Source organism: Phyllobates terribilis, unplaced genomic scaffold, assembly GCF_046119375.1.
Source record: "Phyllobates terribilis strain yellow unplaced genomic scaffold, ASM4611937v1 Scaffold_5__5_contigs__length_657084704, whole genome shotgun sequence".
Taxonomy (NCBI): Eukaryota; Metazoa; Chordata; class Amphibia; order Anura; family Dendrobatidae; genus Phyllobates; species Phyllobates terribilis.
The window spans coordinates 128,623,730-128,648,275 of NW_027362765.1; the positions used below are offsets into that span (position 1 = coordinate 128,623,730).

The 24,546-nt window shown below is 44.7% G+C and overlaps 1 protein-coding gene across 2 annotated transcripts in view; it reads left to right on the forward strand.

The window, feature by feature from the left end:
* RBBP8NL (RBBP8 N-terminal like) overlaps nt 1-23,622 on the forward strand; it is a 48,354-nt gene extending 24,732 nt beyond the window's left edge. For both annotated transcript variants that reach the window (XM_073682980.1, XM_073682979.1), the window contains exons 4-14: nt 4,294-4,389; nt 4,546-4,658; nt 5,268-5,352; nt 7,834-7,991; nt 8,223-8,305; nt 9,060-9,217; nt 12,171-12,975; nt 13,584-13,668; nt 13,832-13,911; nt 18,512-18,617; nt 21,251-23,622. In XM_073682980.1, the coding sequence (XP_073539081.1) occupies nt 4,294-4,389; nt 4,546-4,658; nt 5,268-5,352; nt 7,834-7,991; nt 8,223-8,305; nt 9,060-9,217; nt 12,171-12,975; nt 13,584-13,668; nt 13,832-13,911; nt 18,512-18,617; nt 21,251-21,339 (1,858 nt within the window). In that variant the 3' untranslated portion in view covers nt 21,340-23,622. The remainder of the gene's footprint in view (nt 1-4,293; nt 4,390-4,545; nt 4,659-5,267; nt 5,353-7,833; nt 7,992-8,222; nt 8,306-9,059; nt 9,218-12,170; nt 12,976-13,583; nt 13,669-13,831; nt 13,912-18,511; nt 18,618-21,250) is intronic.
* Nucleotides 23,623-24,546: the final 924 nt, after the last annotated feature.

The window sequence follows — 24,546 nt, forward strand, 5'->3', positions numbered from 1 at the left end:
AGATGTGCGCTCCCAGGTGAGCGGGCAAGCTGGTCCATAGACAGACTGACAGGAGTTGGAAGGCAGACCGTCGGACCTCAGGCAAGCAGGCAGGTAGCTGATGTGCGCTCCCAGGTGAGCGGGCAAGCTGGTCCTTAGACAGACTGACAGGAGTTGTAAGGCAGACCGTCGGACCTCAGGCTAGCAGGCAGGTAGCAGAATATCAGGCAGGAATAAGACAGCAAGCTGACAGGAATCTGGCAGGTATCTGGCAGGTAACTGGCAAGGGGACCTGAGGGCTGAAGCAGAGTAGTGAACAGTGCAACAACATTGCTCGGGCACCTCCATTTTGGAGGAGGTGCCTTATATATGGTGAAGTCCTCCGGCCATTGGCCGGGGACTCCTTAGGATGGCGCGCGCGGCCCCTTTAAGAGGGAGGGAGAGCGCGCGCCCTAAGCACAGTGGCCGGGAAGGAGCGCGCGCTGCCAGCAGAGCGGGAGGAGGACGCCGGGCACGGAGCAGAGAGGTGAGGGGAACAGGGTCCCTGCCTAGCAGAGGGCAGGGACGCCGGCGCTACAGAATATAAGACATATTTTCAGTTGTTTCACACTTTTTTGTTAAGTATATAATTCCACATTGTTAATTCATAGTTTTGATGCCTTCAGTGTGAATGTACAATTTTCATAGTCATGAAAATACAGAAAAATCTTTAAATGAGAAGGTGTGTCCAAACTTTTGGTCTGTACTGTATATATCTATATATATATATCAATATATATATACCTACCGTATGTATATATATCTATATATAGATATATATATAGATATATATATCTATATATATACAGGGTGGGCCATTTATATGGATACACCTAAATTAAATGGGAATGGTTGGTGATATCAACTTTCTGTTTGTGGCAAATTAGTATATGGGAGGGGGGAAACTTTTCCAGATGGGTGGTGGCCATGGTGGCCATTTTGAAGTCGGCCATTTTGAATCCAACTTTATTTTTTTCAATGGGAAGAGGGTCATGTGACACATCAAACTTATTGAGAATTTCATAAGAAAAACAATGGTGTGCTTGGTTTTAACATAACTTTATTCTTTCATGAGTTTTTTACAAGTTTATGACCACTTATAAAATGTATTCAAAGTGCTGCCCATTGTGTTGGATTGTCAATGCAACCCTCTTCTGCCACTCTTGACACACTGATAGCAACACCACAGAAGAAATGCTAGCACAGGTTTTCAGTATCCATTGTTTCAGATGTTGCACATCTCGTATCTTGATGGTATGATGTGGTCAGGGCCGGCTCCAGGTTTTTCTGGGCCCCGGGCGAAAGAGTCTCAGTGGGCCCCTTTAATACATACCACGATTCATGATGCACAGATACCGCAGAGAAATATATATATATATTACAATGCAAAGATTTCACTTCTTACATTACATAAGCGATATCTATTGTAAATTCTACAATAGCTCAGAAACCAGCGAATCGCTCCACACAGAATACTGGCCCCCATATAACCCCCCATACGGAATACTGGCCCCCATATAAGGCACCATACGGAATACTGGCCCCCATATAAGGCCCCATACGGAATACTGGCCCCCATATAAGGCGCCATACGGAATACTGGCCCCCATATAAGGCCCCATACGGAATACTGGGCCCCATACGGAATACTGGCCCCCATATAAGGCCCCATACGGAATACTGGCCCCCATATAAGGCTCCATACGGAATACTGGCCCCCATATAAGGCCCCATACGGAACACTGGGCCCCATACGGAATACTGGCCCCCATATAAGGCCCCATACGGAATACTGGCCCCCATATAAGGCTCCATACGGAATACTGGCCCCCATATAAGGCTCCATACGGAATAATGGCCCCCAAATAAGGCTCCATACGGAATACTGACCTCCATATAAGGCTCCATACGGAATACTGGCCCCCATATAACGCTCCATACAGGATACTGGTCCCCTTATAAAGCTCCATACAGGATACTGGCCCCCATATAATGCTCCATGCAGGCTGTTACCCCCCACATAATGCCCCATACAGGCTGCCCCCCCCCCTTATAATGCTCCATGCAGGCTGTTCCCCCCACATAAAGCACTATGCAGGCTCCCCCCCCCCCTTATAATGCCCCATGCAGGCTGTCCCCCCCCCTTATAATGCCCCATGCAGGCTGTCCCCCCCCCCCTTATAATGCCCCATGCAGATTGTCACCCCTCCTTTTTATAATGCCCCATGCAGGATGTCACCCCCCTCTCTTTATAATGCCCCATGCAGGCTGTCCCCCCCCCCCTTATAATGCCCCATGCAGATTGTCACCCCTCCTTTTTATAATGCCCCATGCAGGATGTCACCCCCCTCTCTTTATAATGCCCCATGCAGGATGTCACCCCCCTCTCTTTATAATGCCCCATGCAGGATGTCACCCCCCCTCTCTTTATAATGCCCCATGCAGGATGTACCCCCCCCCCCTTTATAAGGCCCCATGCAGGCTGTCACCCCCTCTCTCTATAATGCCCCATGCAGGATGTCACCCCCCCTCTTTATAATGCCCCATGCAGGCTGTCACCCCCACTCTCTATAATGCCCCATGCAGGATGTCACCCCCTCTCTCTATAATGCCCCATGCAGGATGTCACCCCCCCCTCTCTCTATAATGCCCCATGCAGGATTTCACCCCCCCTCTCTCTATAATGCCCCATGCAGGATGTCACCCCCTCTATCTATAATGCCCCATGCAGGATGTCACCCCCTCTCTCTATAATGCCCCATGCAGGATGTCACCCCCTCTCTCTATAATGCCCCATGCAGGATGTCACCCCCTCTCTCTATAATGCCCCATGCAGAATGTCTCCCCCCATCTCTCTATAATGCCCCATGCAGGATGTCACCCCCTCTCTCTATAATGCCCCATGCAGGCTGTCACCCCCTCTCTCTATAATGCCCCATGCAGGATGTCACCCCCTCTCTCTATAATGCCCCATGCAGGATGTCACCCCCCCTCTCTTTATAAGGCCCCATGCAGGATGTTACCCCCCCTCTTTTTATAAGACCCCATGCAGGATGTCACACACCCCCACCTTTATAATGCCCCATGCAGGATGTCACCCCTAATATAATGCCCCATGCCTCCATACATAAAAAAAAAAAAATCAAATACTCACCTCACTCGTCCTCACCTGCTGCAGCTGTTCAGATCCGGACTCCAGCGTCGCCGGTATCTTCCCGCTCTGCGCTCCCTGTGACGGCTCAGGGGAGGGCGCGGTGGAAAGACGTCACCGCACCCTCTCACCTGAGACGTCACAGGGAGCGCAGAGCAGGAAGACAGTGGATCTGCGGAGGCACGGGGAGAGGTAAGTATCCGGCGGCCGGGGCCCTGAGAAAGTGGGGAGGAGCGGGCGCTGACACCGCTCTCCTCCACCCATAGCCCGGCGGGGTGCGCGACCGCCAGTGGGCCCCTCTGCCTGCTCAGGGCCCCGGCACTTGCCCGGGTGCGCCGGGTGCTGACGCCGGCCCTGGATGTGGTATATGGGGTACAAAGATAGTGGGGCCATTCTTCATCAATGGAAACCTCAATGCCACTGGATATCTGAAATTGCTGCATGATGATGTGTTGCCCTCTTTATGCACTGAAGATGGCATGTTCCCTGAGTTTTTCCAACAAGATGGTGCACCACCACATTATGGGTGTCAGGTCCGAGCATTCCTACATAAACAGTCTCCCGATCTGACCCCCTTAGACTTTTATCTTTGGAGTCATCTGAAGGCAATTGTTTATGCTGTGAAGATACGAGATGTGCAGCATCTGAAACAATGGATACTGGAAGCCTGGGCTAGCATTTCTTCTCCGGTGTTGCTATCAGTGTGTCAAGAGTGGGAGAAGAGGGTTGCATTGACAATCCAACACAATGGGCAGCACTTTGAACACATTTTATAAGTGGTCATAAACTTGTAAAAAACTCATGAAAGAATAAAGTTACGTTAAAACGAAGCACACCATTGTTTTTCTTATGAAATACTCAATAAGTTTGATCTGTCACATGACCCTCTTCACATTGAAAATGGCCGACTTCAAAATGGCCGCCATGGTCACCACCCATCTGGAAAAGTTTCCCCCCTCCCATATACTAATGTGCCACAAACAGGAAGTTGATATCACCAACCATTCCCATTTAAATTAGGTGTATCCATATAAATGGCCCACCCTGTATTTATATATGTGTGTGTCTGTGTGTGTATACTGTATATAAATACCTAACTGTATTCACTTTTTCCTCAATTTTAGTGATGCACAAAGGATTGAGGAGCTATTTTCTAAGAACCATGTACTAAGAGAACAGCACAAAGTTCTGAATGAAAATATTAAGATGCTTGAAAACAGGTGAGTTTGCTATTCATTCACACTCATCAGTTCTCCAAATGTTGGGCTTGCTTGTTCTTCATGTTGCCTCTCGTCTATACTCTTTGCATATATACCTTTATATAAATAATAAAGAAATATACACCAGCTTTCATATGTTCGTGTTTGGTTATTCAGGCTGAGAGCTGGTTTGTGTGATCGGTGCACAGTGACACAAGAACTAGCAAAGAAGAAGCAACAAGAATATGAAACCTGTCACTTCCACAATCTTCAGCAGATCTCCTCTCTAAGTGAGTTTATACTATGCAGTGCAACGCTTCACTGCTTTAAGAGTAAACTCTTTATTTTTTTATATAATTTTGTCCAGAATTGAAAGTTCTGAAACTTTGCAAATTGCGTAATTAGTGGATTTGTCGTCATTCCTGTGGCTACCAAATCGCTGCTTTTCCCCAGTCTATTTGCCTAATATCACAATGTACTAATTTGGAGTACAGATGGTGGCACTGATCAGTGACCCTTTCACTGCCAGTATATGTACTCCAGATGTGTCAGTCAGCAGCTTACTTTTCTTTCCCCATTCAAACAACATGCATGACCAGGGTAGATCCCAAACTGCACAAGTAGCCATTGTTGGCAATTATGATGTTTCATTTAGTCAAAGTGTCACCTAGGCTTCAGAGATATGCATAGTCACTGCTTTCTCCTGTTTTCTTTGTTATAATACCTGTTAGTGTCTTTTCCATGTGTAATATATGGATGCCCACAATTTCACATCCAAACCATAGTGTGGAGAGCTACTTAAAAAAATATGCATAGTTCTAGGCTTAATGCAGCTTTGTGTAAATGTGCAATGAACAGATTTAGATTTAACTTTAACAAGGTTTTTTTTCCTTTTGCAGCCAATGAAATTAATTTGTTGAAGGAAGAGAACAAGACTCTGCTGGACGAGCTGAGGAAAGCCAAATGTGTGGAAATGAACTCCAGGTATAACATCATCTTAAGTAGAGCTTTCATTTAAATGGTCACTGTCGTTTCAACAAACTGTGCATAAATCAACAGTACAAACGGATATAAGAAATTTTTTTAATATAACTCATCAGAGAGATATACCGTACTTCTTTCTCCATTTATGAGCCACTTCTCCATCTCACAACTTCCTAGCTACTCAACTTCATCAGTCACTCTGAAACAGTGGTAAAATCTGTCAAAACAATAGACTTCAATTCTACTGAGGGATCAGATTACAGCTGACTATTGAAGTCTAGTAAGGAGGCACTGACACACACAGCATTCCAGTAAGCATTTTATCCCCAGTCCTAGATTCAGAGCTACACTGCTCAGTAGTGCTGTGTAACCTTCTCTATGCTGCTACTGCTTCTGAACATGTTCTACATGGAGACAGGAGAGCAGGAATATCTCATGTCTGTGTGTGCTGTGTATGGAAGACATCATAGCAGCTGGTCTCCACACACACTCTTAAAGACAATTCAAAATTAGAGAAAGAACTTGCACAGGGCAAAACTGTAAAAATGCAAGATATATAATAGCCAGAATTAGTGTAATTCCTCATATAATACATCAGTTTATTCCAAAAAGTCATTTAAATGGCAGGTAATCTTTAAATGCATGCTCTAGCATGGTTATCTCCAACCTGTGGCCCAATAGCTGTTGCAAAACTACAATTCCCAGGCGGACAGCAAAGTCCAAAATGGCACCTAAGCTTTAGCTGCAACAGTAGCAGTCATTGCACCATATTCCCTTTTTGCAATTTTGTTCCACTCTGTGATTTGTCTTTTGTGAATGAGATCTAGTGGCCCATTACTGAACAGGACGGATGGGAGGAATCAGTGAGAGATTCATTTGGTCTGTGTTGCGGTGCTATATGTCTCTGCCTTCATACAACAGCGCTAGCTGCTCTGCACATAGCTCTGCCTTTGTGGGAAATTCCCTGGACTACATCCATATGTTAGCATATAATAAGAAGCAAGGGTGTGTACTAGTTATGTAGAACAGGTTCCACCAGTCTGTAATGGGTCAACGTTTGTTTCCAGTGTAATCACTTTGTTTTTTAGCAACAAAGAAATTTTCTATAATAACTAGGTAGATATATTATTTCACCATTTTTTGGTAAGGATGGTGGGACTAAACCTGACTAACCCTTGCCAATGTCACTATATGCCCAAGTAATTGTCTTTCCCCTTTATTTTTTTTCTATCTGCATACAGTTAAATGCATCTCTGCAGTATTAACTATTGTCACTAGAGGCTGCTGTAGTACTTGAGTCTATAAAAGAGCTGTTAAGCAGAAAGTGGGTTGTGTGTGGCTAAGACCACGGGAGAACCAGAGGTTATTTTGCTGAGAACTGCAGAGAACTAGGCTACAAGCATGGAGTGAATCCTATAGAAAGGAGTAAAGTCTTCTGGGAGAGATTCAGCTGCAGGTAGATGTGATATTGCTGCAGTGATTACAGTAGCCTTCAGTTCAACAGGTGTGAAACATGCTAGAGGAGAGGAAGAGCATGGCATGAGTTGACAGCAGCACTCAGCATGGCATGAGTTGACAGCAGCACTAAGAGAAGAGGGCTGCAGAATGTGAGATTATTTAATGAGCTTTGCTGGTTGGGTAAGAGAGTATGGATTAATACATAGAACTCTTGTGAAGACCATGTATCTGTACAGAGTGTGTAATGCAATATCTAGGTGAAATGGTATGAAGTGGGTGAAGTGTCTGAAGACACCAGTAATGCAAGTCAAAGCCTGTATGTGATTAAGAAAAAACTCTTGCATCTCACAATGCCCGGGAATTGTCTGGTGTGTAGAGTAAAAGGCATCCAACTATTGTTTCTGTGGTAATCCATTACCACTATTAGTTGATAACACCAGGAATGTTGTTCCTGGCAGTCATTCTGCAGCAGGAGGAGATGCCAGTCAGTTTGGGGCCATTCTGCTGCCCTACGCTCACTTGACAGTATAAATTGTGGCTCCAAAAACATTGTGCCGCAGCATCTGCAGGTGGAGATAATACAAGCCTCTTGCATACCCATGTATTGCATTTGTGCTGTGGCACACCGTCCTCTCGCCGCCTGCATGGGACTGTAGAAAGTGCTACAATTGTTCATCCATTTGAGTGTGAATTTAAACACTAACCGTGTTTATAATATAACAGTGACTGTAACCACCAAGCCTGTTGTGCCTCTACGTGAAAAATAAAAACTGAAAAGTATCTGATCTACCAGCGGGGGTACAACCTCCTTACAAGAAATAATTTTAATTGGGGTATTACAGTATCGCAGATCCACAGTCTAAATGTCCTATAGGTGGCCCCCAACCTAGTCCATAAGGGTAACCTTGGCCCCAATATAATATTTGTACAAGTCCACACACACCCCTGTTATGTGCCATTTATGTTGCTGGTGTCTTCTTATTTGACACAGGGACAAATATTGTATTGTTCTACTATTTTTAGTGACAGGAGCAGGTCCGGGAGTCAAACCCCTGAAAACGGTGTCGCCCCCGAGGCCCAGCAGCCTGGACTCTCCAACTCAAATCAGAAAAACAGCGGTGAAAAGGCAAACAGAGACAGGGAGACGCCAGAAATGATCCCTGAATGCCAAGCGCCTGAAGGTCAGACACTACACTTTTGATATCTGTTGGCTAAGGTAAGGAGATAAGAGGCTGCCAGACAAATCTGTTGCTGCTTATCTTCACAGGGGAAAAAGAATCAAGCTTGGTAAAATCCAACAGGCCTGGTCCTTCCATCTATTGATTTATCATCAACACATAAAAGGACATTTTTGTAAATGGGAAACCGATTTGATTCCGGCATAACGCTTTGATTCTCTATTTCTATGTCAGAAACGTGTGCCGCCGTCCTAAGACTGTCACCAGCAGTGAAGCATTTGCAGGAGCTGGAGAACGACGCTCGCCAGGCTGACATGGTACGATATGTCTGACAACTAGTAATCAGTAATAATACTTTTTTTATATATATTATCATTTCCTCTATGGCCAGGAGCTATAGAACAAATGACATTGCCCAATTAACTCTGTCTAATCAATGAACCAGCGTGCCCAGCCATCGGGGTCAGTGGTGCCATCTTCAGTTGTGATAGGCTATGCACTACGTGCTTCTGCCCTGTTTGATGGTGCCCATCCGAAAAGCGAGTGATCACATGACCTTAAGTATGTGATTGGCATACTTCTGGCCACATTCCGACTTGTCAGGCCTTGCTCAATACGTTTGTACTGAGCGAGGCTGCGCACGTCTAGTCGGCATGTGACCACATGTATGCAAACCACATACTTGTGGACAGGCGCCGCTGCTCCAAGCACGCCTCCTTATCTGACATCACCATACACATGCATGCTCTGCTCAGTTAAGAATGCATGTGTTCTTGATGTGTACAGGTGAGTAAGCCGCTCCCAAACAACTCTGGCAGGGGCTTATTTCCATTGAGAGCAAAAGGACAAGATGCTGAAATTCATCTTTCCCGATCCTACTTGTGCCTGACATCATCCATCTCCGCCAGTCCTAGTGATAGGCTGGGCCAAGTTTACTTTTTTGCATTTGGACTCCTGTCCAGAATATCTGTGTATGTCAGAAAGACTTCTTTTAAAGGGAAATGTTTTTTAATTGGATTATCAGGTCTTAGTTGTGACGCCCATTTAATTTCATTGTATGTTATTCTCTAGAATATGTCCGGGGTGCAAAAACTTTTCCTGAGCACACAGAACCAGCAAAGAATATCCAACCAGCTCCACGGGACCATTGCTGTACTGAGACCAGGGGCCAAGAGCGGAGCCAATGTGCCACCATCACACATCCATAAACGCAGCCCAAATCATGAATTGTGAGTCACCTGCTTAATATACTGGCATGTGTGAATATATATTGGATGGCATTACATGGCTATATATGGGGGTGTTATAGGGGTTGCTCGGCCTTAGAGTACAAGTCTGCAGTTTCTCTATGAGACTATGTGACTATTCTGTTCTCCGATGCCGGGAGCGAGGGGTCATGTGATCATATGTGAATTGCATACTTAAAATTTCGACTAGACTTATCCAGCCTTGCTCAATACATTCCTGTTCAGCGAGGCCGCGCACGTCTAGTCAGGACATGACCACATATATGCAAATCACATACTTGCGGTCAGGTGCCCGCCGAAGAATCCTCACATCGCGCAGTGCATGCGAAGTGAGGATTCACGAGTCTGCAGTTACATAAAGTGACTGCAGACTTGTAACCTAAAGCCGGACAACCCCATTATGTATATACAGTGGGTACGGAAAGTATTCAGAGCCCTTTACATTTTTCACTCTTTGTTTCATTGCAGCCATTTGGTAAATCCTAAAAAGTTCATTTTTTTTCTCATTAAAGTACACTCTGCACCCCATCTTGACTGAAAAAAAACAGAAATGTAGAAATTTTTGCAAATTTATTAAAAAACAAAAACTGAAATATCACGTGGTCATAAGTATTCAGACCCTTTGCTCATTATTGAGTAGAAGCACCCTTTTGAGCTAGTACAGCCATGAGTATTCTTGGGAATGATGCAACAAGTTTTTCACACCTGGATTTCGGGATCCTCTGCCATTCTTCCTTGCAGATCCTCTCCAGTTCCGTCAGGTTGAATGGTGAACGTTGGTGGACAGCCATTTTCAGGTCTCTCCAGAGATGCTCAATTAGGTTTAGGTCAGGGCTCTGGCTGGGCCAGTCAAGAATGGTCACAGAGTTGTTCTGAAGCCACTCCTTTGTTATTTTAGCTGTGTGCTTAGGGTCATTGTCTTGTTGGAAGGTGAACCTTCAGCCAAGTCTGAGGTCCAGGGCAGTCTGGAAGAGGTTTTCATCCATGATATCCCTGTACTTGGCCGCATTCATGTTTCCTTCCATTGCAACCAGTCGTCCTGTCCCTGCAGCTGAAAAACACCCCCATAGCATGATGCTGCCACCACCATGTTTCACTGTTGGGATTGTATTGGGCAGGTGATGAGCAGTGCCTGGTTTTCTCCACACATACCGCTTAGAATTATCACTAAAAAGTTCTATCTTAGTCTCATCAGACCAGAGAATCTTATTTCTCATAGTCTGGGAGTCCTTCATGTGTTTTTGAGCAAACTCTATGCGGGCTTTCATATGTCTTGCACTGAGGAGAGGCTTCTGTCGGGCCACTCTGCCATAGAGTGATGCTGCAGTGATAGTTGACTTTGTGGAACTTTCTCCCATCTCCCTACTGCATCTCTGGAGCTCAGCCACAGTGATCTTGGGGTTCTTCTTTACCTCTCTCACCAAGGCTCTTCTTCCACAATTGCTCAGTTTGGCTGGATGGCCAGGTCTAAGAAGACTTCTGATGGTCCCAAACTTCTTCCATTTAAGGATTATGGAGGCCACTGTGCACTTAGGAACCTTGAGTAATGCAGAAATTCTTTTGTAATCTTGGCCAGATCTGTGCCTTGCCACAATTCTGTCTCTGAGCTCCTCGGGCCGTTCCTTTGAGCTCATGATTCTCATTTGGTCTGACATGCACTGTGAGCTGTGAGGTCTTATATAGACGGGTGTGTGTCTTTCCAAATCAAGTCCTATCAGTTTAATTAAACACAGCTGGACTCCAATGAAGGAGTAGAACCATCTCAAGGAGGATCACAAGGAAATGGATAACATGTCACTTAAATATGAGTGTCTAAGCAAAGGGTCTCAATACTTATCACATGGTCATATTTCAGTTTTTCTTTTTTAATAAATTTGCAAAAATTTCTACATTTCTGTTTTTTTTCAGTCAAGATGGGGTGCAGAGTGTACTTTAATGAGAAAAAAAATGAACTTTTTGGAATTTACCAAATGGCTGCAATGAATCAAAGAGTGAAAAATTTAAAGGGGTCTGAATACTTTCCGTACCCACTATAGCTGCTGAGTCACACACTTGGTGAAGCTGCGAGATAGGTTTATATTTATGGGTACGAATATCATTAGTTTTTTAGCCACTTAAAAACGCAGCTAATTTTCACTTTTGCCACTTCATTTTTACTCCAAGACCCATATTTTTTCCGTTGACATAGCCGTATGAGGGTTACTTATTTTGTAAAAAGCCAAGTGTGGTAAAAGGAAAATGCAATTCCGCTATAGTTTTGTTTTAGTTCCATTTCCATGGAGTTCATTGAGCGTTAAAAGTTACCTGGAGGCATGATTCTTTAGGTCATTATGTCTATAATGATACCAAAATTATAGTTGTTTTTTTTATTTTAGTGACTGAACTATGTAAAAAGAATTGGTTTGTGTCGCAATATTCAGAGATTTATAACTTTTTTATTTCTTCATTGATGTAGCTGTGTGACTGTTTTTTTTTTTTTGCACGTCGAGCCATAGTTTTTAACAACACACTTTTAGGGTTCGTAAGAAGGTTTATTGTTTTTTTATTGCGAATTTTGGCAGAGGTGCGTTGACAGAAAAATGGCAATTTTGGAGGTTTTTTTTTTTTTTTATGTCTTCACGCCGTTTACATTATGGGTTAAAAATGTTTAGATTTTGACAGATCGGAATTTTATGAGTGTTACGCTAATGATAATAAATATGCTTTCTTTAGGCTTTTTGAGGTTCTTTTTTTTTTGAATGGGGGAAAGGAGGGGTTAAAAATGTTATGCTTTATTTTTTTAACACTTTTTTACTTTTTGCTTTATATTTCTTACTCTTCAAAAAGCTATGAACATTTGATTGCTTGTACCTTACTGTACTTTAATGATGGATCCCATACAATGAGATTTTTTATAGGTTCATTCATGATGACTATCTTTTTTTTCCCATTGTAGACCTTCCAAGGAGCCCTCGATTGAACCGTGTGGACCCCATTTCCCACTTGAACCTTTAAAACATGTTCTCTCAGAAGAACAATTCACCCTCTTGAAACAACACTACATCCAGAAGCATCTGGCACAACGTAGGCTTGGGTTGCAGAATGAGGGGGCTGCTCATATTTTCACAGACAAACATCGGGAGACCCCTTCAGAGAGGAGACGACCTGAAGATAATTGGGAAGAAAAGGTGGCAATGGCGGAGCTACAAGGAGCCATGTTATATGTCAGAGAGCAAGGACTGAAGAACAGAATAAACCAAGCAACCCAAAGAGAGAAACTTCACTACTTACTAACCAAGCAAAGCCAAGGGCTTAGGATACCGAATTCAAGAGGAGACATTCCAAAATGTCTACGAAGGGAGAGTCAAGACGACAAGGAGATGTCCCTGATACAGGTTTTAAGTGCACACTTGAGGAACAGCAAGCATATAAATAGCCAAGAGGGGGCGCAAGATTGGGAAGAGAAAGAGTCCAAGTGGGAAGAGGTCGAGATGAGACCCGAGGAACAAGATGAAGCTCCAGACAAACCACTTGACCTCTCAGACACCAAAAAAATTCAACAAAACCATCGAAATGTCATCAATAAAGAGCAAAGGCATAGTTATGGAGGCCATACGCCAAGCCCAACATCCAGACAGAATGCCTCCCCTCCCATCAGGGCATCGTGTTCTGACCGTACACATGGGACTGGGCTGAAAGATACCACATCTCTGGCAAATGGGGAATATGATACGGATGAAGACACAAAAGATAAAGTGATTGTAAGTTAGCACATGTCCATTATTTCCACATACTGATTGTGGTAGAGAGAAGGCCACACATGCATTGTCATGAAACCACTAAAATCGGAGGTCTGCTGGTTTCCCAGAAACAGCACCACTCTTGTCTATGGTTGCATCTGGTATTGCAGATAGCAAATATAGCCAATGGATAAAAGTGGCGTGGTATCACAGATCACTCTTCCCCAAAAAAAACATTGTGTGGCAGGCACACATCCAAATAAGAGAAAAGCCTGTTCAGCCATAAGATACATTTTGGCATATCCAACTGTGTCTATCGGGGCTGCCAGTCTGATATCGTAGAATGTAAATAGGTGGAGCATGTTCAGATCAGCCCAGTAGTTGTATAGCCACAGGATGTGTAGAGGGGGTAACCACAACATGGGGCTCATAGTCTTCCCCCCAGACCACCTCATGGCCCCTGGGTCCACATCACTCGAACACTTATAACAGTGGCAGTGCCTGATATTGCAGTATTTGTGAATGGGGCTGAACTGCAATACCTGACTTGACCATGGGCAAAAGTGGTGCTGTTCTTGAAAGGTGAAAAAAAGGAGACATTTGTATGGCCTTTTTGTGCTTCTCTTTAGGACTATAATCTGATCTCGCAAGAAGATAGAGAATGGTCTACTACAAAGAGAGTAACAAAGGGGCACAAAAGACACCGAGACTCAGGTGAGTGCAGAGATGAGGGGAAAAGTAGCCAAACCAAAAAAGCAATTGATGGAGGACATGCTGTACTGTCCATGCAATGTTTGGTTCCTGTTTCACTGTAAATCTGTGCTGTCTGCAGACTGGATTGTATGTGGGTTATGTAACGTTACTGTTATCTCATTAGATGAGGATGAAGAACCAATGAGCGACAGGAAGTCCCCACAACAAGACCTGGATGGAGAATCTGACACATCAGACAGTGAGGTCTGCATGCAAGACCTGGGCCGGCTCCAGGTTTTTGTGGGCCCTGGGCGAAAGAGTCTCAGTGGGCCCCTTTAGCACATACCACGATTCATGATGCACAGATACCACAGAGAAATATAGATATATAGTACAATGCAAAGATTTCACTTACTTCTTACATTACATGAGTGATATCTATTGTAAATTCTGCAATAGGTCAGAAACCCGCGGCGAATCGCTCCACACAGTATACTGGCCCCCATATAACGCTCCATACAGGATACCGGCCCCCATATAACGCTCCATACAGAATAATGGCCCTCATATAAAGCTCCATGCAGGCTGTGCCCCCACATAATGCTCCATGCAGGCTGTTCCCCCCACATAATGCTCCTTGCAGACTGTCCCCCCACATAATGCCTCATGCAGGCTGTTCCCCCCACATAATGCCCCACGCAGGCTGTTCCCCCCACATAATGCCCCACACAGGCTGTTCCACCCACATAATGACCCACGCAGGCTGTTCCCCCCATATAATGCTCCATGTAGGATGTCACCCCCCTTTATAATGCCCCATGCAGGATGTCACACACCCCCTCCCTTATAATGCCCCATGCAGGATGTCACCCCCACCCTCCCTTATAATGCCCCATGCAGGATGTCACACCCCCCTCATTATAATACCCCATGCATGATGTCAACCCCCCCTCCCTTATAATGCTCCATGTAGGATGTCACCCCCCTCCCTTATAATGCCCCATGCAGGATGTCACATACCCCCCCTCCCTTATAATGCCCCATGCAGGATGTCACACCCCCCCTCCCTTATAATGCCCCATGCAGGATGTCACACACACCCTCCCTTATAATGCCCTATGCAGGATGTCACACCTCCCTCCCTTATAATGCCCCATGCAGGATGTCACCCCCCTCCCTTATAATGCTCCATGCAGGATGTCAACCCCCCTCCCTTATAATGCCCCATGCAGGATGTCACCCACCCTTATAATGCCCCATGCAGGATGTCACCCCCCCTCCCTTATAATGCCCCATGCAGGATGTCACCCCCACCCTTATAATGCCCCATGCAGGATGTCACCCCCCTCCCTTATAATGCCCCATGCAGGATGTCACACCCCTCCCTCCCTTATAATGCTTCATGCAGGATGTCACCCCCCCTTATAATGCCCCATGCAGGATGTCACCCCCCCTCCCTTATAATGCCCCATGCAGGATGTCACCCCCACCCTTATAATGCCCCATGCAGGATGTCACCCCCCTCCCTTATAATGCCCCATGCAGGATGTCACACCCCTCCCTCCCTTATAATGCTTCATGCAGGATGTCACCCCCCCTTATAATGCCCCATGCAGGATGTCACACACCCCCTCCCTTATAATGCCCCATGCAGGATGTCACCCCCCTTATAATGCCCCATGCAGGATGTCACCCCCCTCCCTTATAATGGCCCATGCAGGATGTCACCCCCCCTCCCTTATAATGCCCCATGCAGGATGTCACACACCCCCTCCCTTATAATGCCCCATGCAGGATGTCACCCCCCCTCCCTTATAATGCCCCATGCAGGATGTCACCCCCCCTCCCTTATAATGCCCTATGCAGGATGTTGCATCCCCACCTCGTTTATAATGCCCCATGCAGGATGCCACACCCCCCCTCCCTTATAATGCCCCATGCAGGATGTCACACCCCCCTCCCTTATAATGCCCCATGCAGGATGTCACCCCCCCATATAATGCCCCATGCAGGATGTCACCCCCTCCCCTCCCTTATAATGCCCCATGCAGGATGTCACCCCCCCCTTATAATGCCCCATGCAGGATGTCACACACCCCCTCCCTTATAATGCCCCATGCAGGATGTCACCCCCCCTCACTTATAATGCCCCATGCAGGATGTCACACCCCCCTCCCTTATAATGCCCCATGCAGGATGTCACACACACCCCCTCCCTCCCTTATAATGCCCCATGCAGGATGTCACACACCCCCCACCCCATCATATAATGCCCTATGCCCCATACAATAAAAAAATAAATACTCACCTCACCTGCTGCCGCTAGTCCGGACTCCTAGCGTGCCGGCGTCTTCCTGCTCTGCGCTGTGACGGCTCAGGAGACAGCGCGTTGGAAAGACGTCACCGCACCCTCTGACCTGAGACGTCACTGTGCAGCAGCCGCGGAAGAGACAGAACCTGCTGCGGAGGCAAGGGGAGAGGTAAATATTGCTCTGGGTGCAGGGGCCCTGAGCAAGCAGGGGAAAGCGGACGTTGGCATCACGGGTCCCATAGTGTGGCGGGGTGCCCGACGGCGAGTGGGCCCCCCCGCCTGCTCAGGGCCCCGGCTCTTGCCCGGGTGCTGACTCCGGCCCTGTGCATCGCCATAGTGCCAGCAACATGTGCCACGTATAGAGTGCACCCACAAGGATCACCATACATGCCTTCAACATGTCCACCATATACAGTGCAGCCACATGCCCCCATATACAGTGCAGCCACATTCTCCCATATACAGTGCAGCCACATGCATCACTATACAAAGTGCCTGTCACATGGATCCCTTATACAGTGCAGATATATGCATAAAAGTGCTTGCAACATGCATCACCAGAGTGCCTGTCTCATGCCTGCCCATATACAGTGCAGCAATATGTATCACATTGCAAAGTGCCTTCAACATGCTCCATATACAGGGCAGCCACATGCATCACTATACATACCTGCCACATATTCCTATATACAGTCCCTCCGGAAGGGTAAACCTTGGCTATCCTCTCATCTGTGCAGTATTCTTACCTTTGGGCTGTGATTTCCTCACTATGTCCATAGACATGACAATCAGCACTGATTATGTCTCCTCTCAAACATGAGACATATAATTATTGCACTTTGTCTAGTCCCCATAAGTTTCCAGCTCACAAGACTTTTAGGGAGACATTGTAACAGGGAGGGACAGTCTCATTAAGTCTGGGACACGTGGGGGTATGTATGTCTATGCATATACTGTATATGTAGTGCGTGATCATGGGCGTTTGTGTGTGTGTATATATATATACAGTACAGACCAAAAGTTTGGACACACCTGTGGAATTATATACTTAACAAAAAAGTGTGAAACAACTGAATATATGTCTTATATTCCAGGTTCTTCAAAGTAGCCAACTTTTGCTTTGATGACTGCTTTGCACACTCTTGGCATTCTCTTGATGAGCTTGAAGAGGTAGTCACCGGAAATGGTCTTCCAACAATCTTGAAGGAGTTCCCAAAGATGCTTAGCACTTGTTGGCCCTTTTGCCTTCACTCTGCGGTCCAGCTCACCCCAAACCATCTCGATTGGGTTCAGGTCTGGTGACTGTGGAGGCCAGGTCATCTGGCGTAGCACCCCATCACTCTCCCTCTTGGTCAAATAGCCCTTACACAGCGTGGAGGAGTTTTTGAGGTCATTATCCTGTTGAAAAATAAATGATGGTCCAACTAAACGCAAACCGGATGGAATAGCATGCCGCTGCAAGATGCTGTGGTAGCCATGCTGCTTCAGTATGCCTTCAAAGCACCCCCACACCATGACACCTCCTCCTCCATTCTTCACAGTGGGAACCAGGCATGTAGAGTCCATCCGTTCACCTTTTCTGCGTCGCACAAAGACACGGTGGTTGGAACCAAGGATCTCAAATTTGGACTTATCAGACCAAAGCACAGATTTCCACTGGTCTAATGTCCATTCCTTGTATTCTTTAGCCCAAACAAGTCTCTTCTGCTTGTTGCCTGTCCATAGCAGTGGTTTCCTAGCAGCTATTTTACCATGAAGGCCTGCTGCACAAAGTCTCCTCTTAACAGTTGTAGAGATGTGTCTGCTGCTAGAACTCTGTGTGGCATTGACCTGGTCTCTAATCTGAGCTGCTGTTAACCTGCGATTTCTGAGGCTGGTGACTCGGATAAACTTATCCTCAGAAGCAGAGGTGACTCTTGGTCTTCCTTTCCTGGGGCGGTCCTCATGTGAGCCAGTTTCTTTGTAGCGCTTGATGGTTTTTGCAACTGCACTTGGGGACACTTTCAAAGTTTGCCCAATTTTTTGGACTGACTGATCTTCATTTCTTAAAGTAATGATGGCCACTCGTTTTTCTTTACTTAGCTGCTTTTTTCTTGCCAATTCTAACAGACTATTCAGTAGGACTATCAGCTGTGTATCCACCAGCCTTCTGCACAACACAACTGATGGTCCCAACCCCATTTATAAGGCAAGAAATCCCACTTATTAAACCTGACAGGGCACACCTGTGAAGTGAAAACCATTTCCGGTGACTACCTCTTGAAGCTCATCAAGAGAATGGCAAGAGCGTGCAAAGCAGTCATCAAAGCAAAAGGTGGCTACTTTGAAGAACCTAGAATATAAGACATATTTTCAGTTGCCCTCAGTGTGAATGTACAATTTTCATAGTCATGAAAATACAGAAAAATCTTTAAATGAGAAGGTGTGTCCAAACTTTTGGTCTGTACTGTATATATATATATATATATATATATATATATATATATATATATATATATATATGTATAATGTGTATGATCATAGAGGTAAATCTCAAATTCATCTCTCTAACAGGGAGAAATGGAAAGACCAGATCAAACCTTAGGAGATGGGCTGAGAGTCAGTAACGCCAATGAGAGGAACCCAGATAAAGCCCGGTGGAAGAAAAGACTGCCTCCAGGTAACAGTTTAGAAACATGAGAGATTTACACACAATCAAATACCATATTTTCATACAGTAACATGACCAAAAACCTCTACAGAAGTAATGTATGTTCTATGAGAAAAACAAAACAAAGTGCATACTAAAGTCATCGTAGATATACAGAAAGAAGTCAAACCCTGTTCACACTGCTTTATGCAGTGCATCCAGGGGATGTTTTCCTAAGGTGTCCATTTTTTTCAGATGAGCACAAGAACGCAGTCTACTAAGTTTTTGTGCTCATATGGGAAAGACTTCCCCCTGCTGGATCCACTTCTAGCTTAGGCTCAAAAAATTGCTTCAAAAATTGAAAGGGGTTGGCCCCTACTTTTTTATTGATGTCGTATACTTATGATAGGCCATTACTATCTAATCAGTGAGGGGCGACACCTGAACCACCGCAGATCAGCTGTTACCGGCATCGGCCCTAAGTTTCTGGATGCTGCCAGAACTGCTATAAAAAATATAGTGGCCACAGACGGGTACTACAGATCCGCCCATTCATTTAAATAGGGGGTGGGTGGGTCTACAGTACCCGGCCACTGTGTCACGCAAGGTGTGGGAAAGACTAAGTGCGACACGAAGTGAAGAGGGGGAGGAAGCCCAGACTCTAGGGAAAGGAGGAGTGGAGACCCCTAGGCAGATCTAATATCACGCTGCCTGCCCTAACGTCCCTATATAGATCCCACACCGATCGCCTAGCAGGACCCTAAACCCTGGATGACCCTAGAGCTTGGCCCTAGATAGGGAAGGGGAGGGGTGAGCACTGGTCAGGCCCCACTACAAACTAAAGACAGCAAGGAAGACAAACCAAGGCGAATAACGTAGCTTGAGCAGACACCAGAGGAGTAACGCCAACAGTCTTCCAAGGGCACCAGAGAAGACGCTAGCAGACTGCTAGTGCTCCAAGCCTGTACATAGAAGTATCACCGGCAATTGCCTGGAGCAAACTGAGGGTTTTTAACTCCCATGCAAGGAGCAGGAGGGAGGTCGCAACTGGGTCTTAAAGGAAGAAGGATTAAGAAGGTGTCTGTAATGCCAAGCGCAGAGACCTTCTACAGCCAGATCCAGAGCGACTGTCTATTACACCTGACATACCCGTGACACGCGGTCACGGTGTTGTGGCAGCATCCGAGAACTTCTGGCCTCTGCCGTTAACAAATACCCTACAAAAGAAAGGTCTACCAGACAAGGCTAAATAAAGGTAAAAATACGTCTTTCTTGACAAATTACGCAATAAAACATACAGCAGATAAAATGTGTCAAAGCCATAACAGACAGGGAATGAAAAAATACTGGGCAACAATGTGTCCGGGATATAAGGATAAAAGCTGGAGCAAGATAACTCCAGCACCTCATTTAGACTGAGTCTCAATGTACATACAAAACAGATTCTTAAATAGATATGTCCTCAATATACCTTAATGAATAAATAATAAAGATATTGGAAGTGTATATCCAACCATAAGTACAACATGCAGCATTAGATTTGGTTAGGAATGGGATACTCCAACAGTAGACACGCCAGAGTGTCAGGGAGATCTCTAGGACACATTCTATGAGGGAGACAAATCAGATATATTATAAATAAATAATACATTTCATGACAAATTATGCCTAAATCTCCTCCATACATATGACCATGAGATCTGGCGAACACCTGATATCTGGATATTACTAAAACATTTCCCAAGCCTCAAGCAAGAACTAAACAAATGATGAAGCAAGTACTAGATATCAAAGCAGATTTTATGGTTACGCAGATCACAGATTGCGGCAGCGTCACCCCTTTACGCGCGTTTTGGAGGATCTTTCTCAGGATACACATCCCTTCTGAGGAAGATCCGCCGAAACGCGGATAATAATACATAAATAATACAGTATCAAAAGAAGTTACACAGTGCAACAAAGCGAAACTATCATCCAGAGGAATATGCACATGGCACTTTATGTGTTACTTCTATCTATACTTTTGATATGGCTTCATGTGAAACTGCATTATTCATGTACTATAATCAATTCTTTTTTTTCCTAAGTGGTAGTCTCAATCTATATCTTTTTCAGACATCCATTTTATTTACATGGGTTAATCATGCCGGTCATATGGGTTGTATCCCAGTGCCAGTTTTTGGTTTAGGAGGCAGCTCCTGGCACAATGTTCGCATTTTGCAATGTTTCTATTTGTCCTGTTTAGGCTTTTGTGTTTTGCTATATAATAAAGATTTATATTGCTAAAATTAAGGAACTGCAGATGATCTTTAGTACTTTTCTTTCCTCCTTTTTGAATTACTATCTTCAGGATTTGCCATCAATATCAGCTTCTCCAGGGGCCCGAAGCACCACGTTTTCATTATTATCAAACACAGCGCCATAGGTTTGGCACTGGCTGTGCCTGGTATTGCAGGAAGTTTTGAATGGGACTGAGCTGCTCCTAGTTGTAATGCCAGGCACAACCACTATGAAAAGTACGGCGCTGTGCCTGGCAAACAATGAAGGGAACGTGCTGCTCTAGGGAACACCACTGGACGGAATAGGTATTGCAGTGTGTAGAAAATAATGTACATTGTAACTGAATGAAAACAGTGATTATGGTGAAATGTTTTTCTTGTCAGCGTCCAAGAAATCTCTCGGTAAGAAGAAAACAGCGAGAGATCAGTCTCCAGAGAGCGACACCACAGAAGACAATGACCAACCGAAGTGACAGGACAGAGGATATAATGACATTACCTATAATTTCCACGTCTCTCACATGGTGGAGGAGAGGACGCGAGGCTGGCACTCTCATAGAAAAATCCCTCTCCCCGTTATCTGTATATAATTCACACATTTGTTTATGAGGAATAATGAGGCATAAATTCAGCTTTAACACAATGTAATTGTGACATTGTATATAACTTTTATTTATTTTTTGAGATCTCGGACACAGAATTGACTTGATCTGTAGTTAAGTCCGGCATACTATGGCCCAAAAGCTTGTGGCGGTGACAACATGGGGTTAATTTGCCACTCTTACACTAGGCGGCAAACATAGAGCTACTAACAGTGCCAGTTTTCCTGGGGCAGCCCTTTTTATGTAGTAGAAATGGGGGTCAGCTGGCAGAACAAGCCGGAATGGTTGTAGGTCATTTTTTGAGATGAATACCATGGTTTAAAAGAGCAGTCCCACTGATATTAAAAAAGACCTGTGACTTGCTAAAGAAAATTGAGTTAAATACTCCCTGAGCTTCTCTGATTCTGCCGCACTTTTCCGTTTTGCGCTGTGTCACTCCATTGCAAAGATATTCACGTTTTTTTCTTCTGAGCGCACTATGTCAAATCTCTGTTTTAAGGACCAACTGGGTGTTTCCCCAGAGTCTTCTCTGGGGGCACCAGTCTCCCCCAAACGCTGCCAATCACAGCTCAGCAGCATCTAAGACAGATAGACTACTGAGTTGTGATATACAGAGTCTGGGACAGAGAAGTGACAGTGCAAGCCCTCAGAGAAGACTATGAAGAAATGCCCATTTGGTCTAAAAGCAGAAATTTCCCATAGTGTGCTCCAGAAGAAACAAATGTGAATATCTCTGCAATGGAGAGGCGCAGAACAAAACAGAAAAGAGTGGCAGAATCAGGAGAGCTCGGGGATTTTTTACAATGTATTTACAAAGTTTCTTTGAGCAAGTGACAGATGCTCTTTAAAAGGGGTTATCTCAGTGGCTGGGATTTACCATCACTGATTGCTTCTGGTTGATGCCTGGCTCTTCATGGTTGTCTATGAACTATTATAGACCATCTTTATAATTTCAGCAATAGGTGCCAACCAAGAGAAGTGTTTGTCACTAAACCTCCACCACTATTTGCCAACATGCAAAGTGGAGGTAGGTATACTTGCATTTGCTGACAGTCTATGGCGCATGTGCAGTGCAGCGATAAACCCAGGAAAGAGTGCCCAGCTGCACAGCGCATGCCTCAGAATTAGAAAACATATGAGTTATGGAAAAGCTGATGATGGTGCAGTATGTGCTCAAGCACGTCCATCAATTCAGACTGGTCAGATTTAGGACAAGGCCAAAGGGCTCCCCTGCTGAGCAGCTCCAGGTCTTTGATTCCAGTGGGCATAAAAGAGAGGAGATAATAAAAAAGACAGATGAGAGAGTTACAAACTTCCCATTAGAAGAAAGTCACTGATGGATTCTCAGTTAACTCATTCTGCATCCAGCAGTATACGGAATATCAAATTGCCTTAACAGCGAAATGGTGCAACATTCTTAATGAAACCCAACTGCAAACATTACTTTCAGCTGAAAATACATTTATTTAAGAAAAAAAGAAGAACTTGTCCTTGAAGATGTGTCCTTTAATTGCTCTGTGATGTTCTTAATCAAACAATAACCTACTGTGACAGGACACATGGGTGGGAAAAAGGCAGAGGTGCATCAGATCTGATGAGATGCTGAATTGTATATATATATCAGATATGTGCTCCTTTATCGTCACATTTTCAGAGGCATGTTGTCCTTGTGGCAAGAAATCATTTACAAATTACCACCTAATGAATTCTCAGATCCCATGATAGATTTTCTTTAGCTATCCTCTTTAATTTAGGTTAGTATCGTTGGTGGCAAAGGATCCCAATTCAGTAAAAAAGATGATTGTCAGCCAATCAAAGGAGATTTGTCAGCATTGCAAGAGTTCCAGCCCTTCCGTCCCTCCCACTGATCCTGCCTATATGACATATCATGGACTGTCCCTTTAATATAATTGATTCTACCTGCCCTCTCCACATCAAAATTGGATGTGTGTGATTCAGTACAATCATATATTGGTCTAGACGCCCCTTTCTTCCTGATCTCACCCTATCAGGACCCCGACCCCTTCATAATCACTGTACCGATAAATTTGTGTCCTGGTTGAATCATCCTTCGACCAGGTAATCGACATGACCGGGATTCTGTAATATGTTGTAATTTCATGTATGAAAATAAACTTGTATAAATGACAAGTAGAGCGGCTACGATGTGACTTAGAAGAGCTGACGTCACATATATCACATTACTGGACAAGGGGTAGGGGCAGCCTGTACTGCTCACACATTACAGCTGCCAATCACACAGAAAGGGCTGAAAAAAAATATTCACATTTTTCTGATACAAAGCGCTGGACAACAACTCCCATTCTCCTTCCTGCACAGATCAGTTCATGCTAGTGCCCAGTGGTTGCTGCATCCATTTAATGAACAGGGAGTATAGGGTGGCACTGTAATAAGGAGGGAATTTTGGAACATATGTCTTGGAACAAAGAAAAGATCTTTTCTTGCTGCTGCATTAAATCTGAAATTTCCAAATTGCAAATTATTAGATGCTGGGAGATTTTATTGCAGGAGTTACAGAATAGTGAGTGCAGCTCTGGAGTATAATACATGATGTAACTCAGGATCAGTACAGGATAAGTAATGTAATGTATGTACACAGTGACTCCACCAGCAGAATAGTGAGTGCAGCTCTGGAGTATAATACAGGATGTAACTCAGGATCAGTACAGGATAAGTAATGTAATACACAGTGAATGTACCAGCAGAATAGTGAGTGCAGCTCTGGAGTATAATACAGGATATAACTCAGGATCAGTACAGGATAAGTAATGTAATGTATGTACACAGTAACTCCACCAGCAGAATAGTGAGTGCAGCTCTGGAGTATAATACAGGATGTAATTCAGGATCAGTACAGGATAAGTAATGTAATGCATGTACACAGTGACTCCACCAGCAGAATAGTGAGTGCAGCTCTGGAGTATAATACAGAATGTAACTCAGGATCAGTACAGGATAAGTAATGTAATGTATGTACACACTAACTCCACCAGCAGAATAGTGAGTGCAGCTCTGGAGTATAATACAGGATGTAACTCAGGATCAGTGCAGGATAAG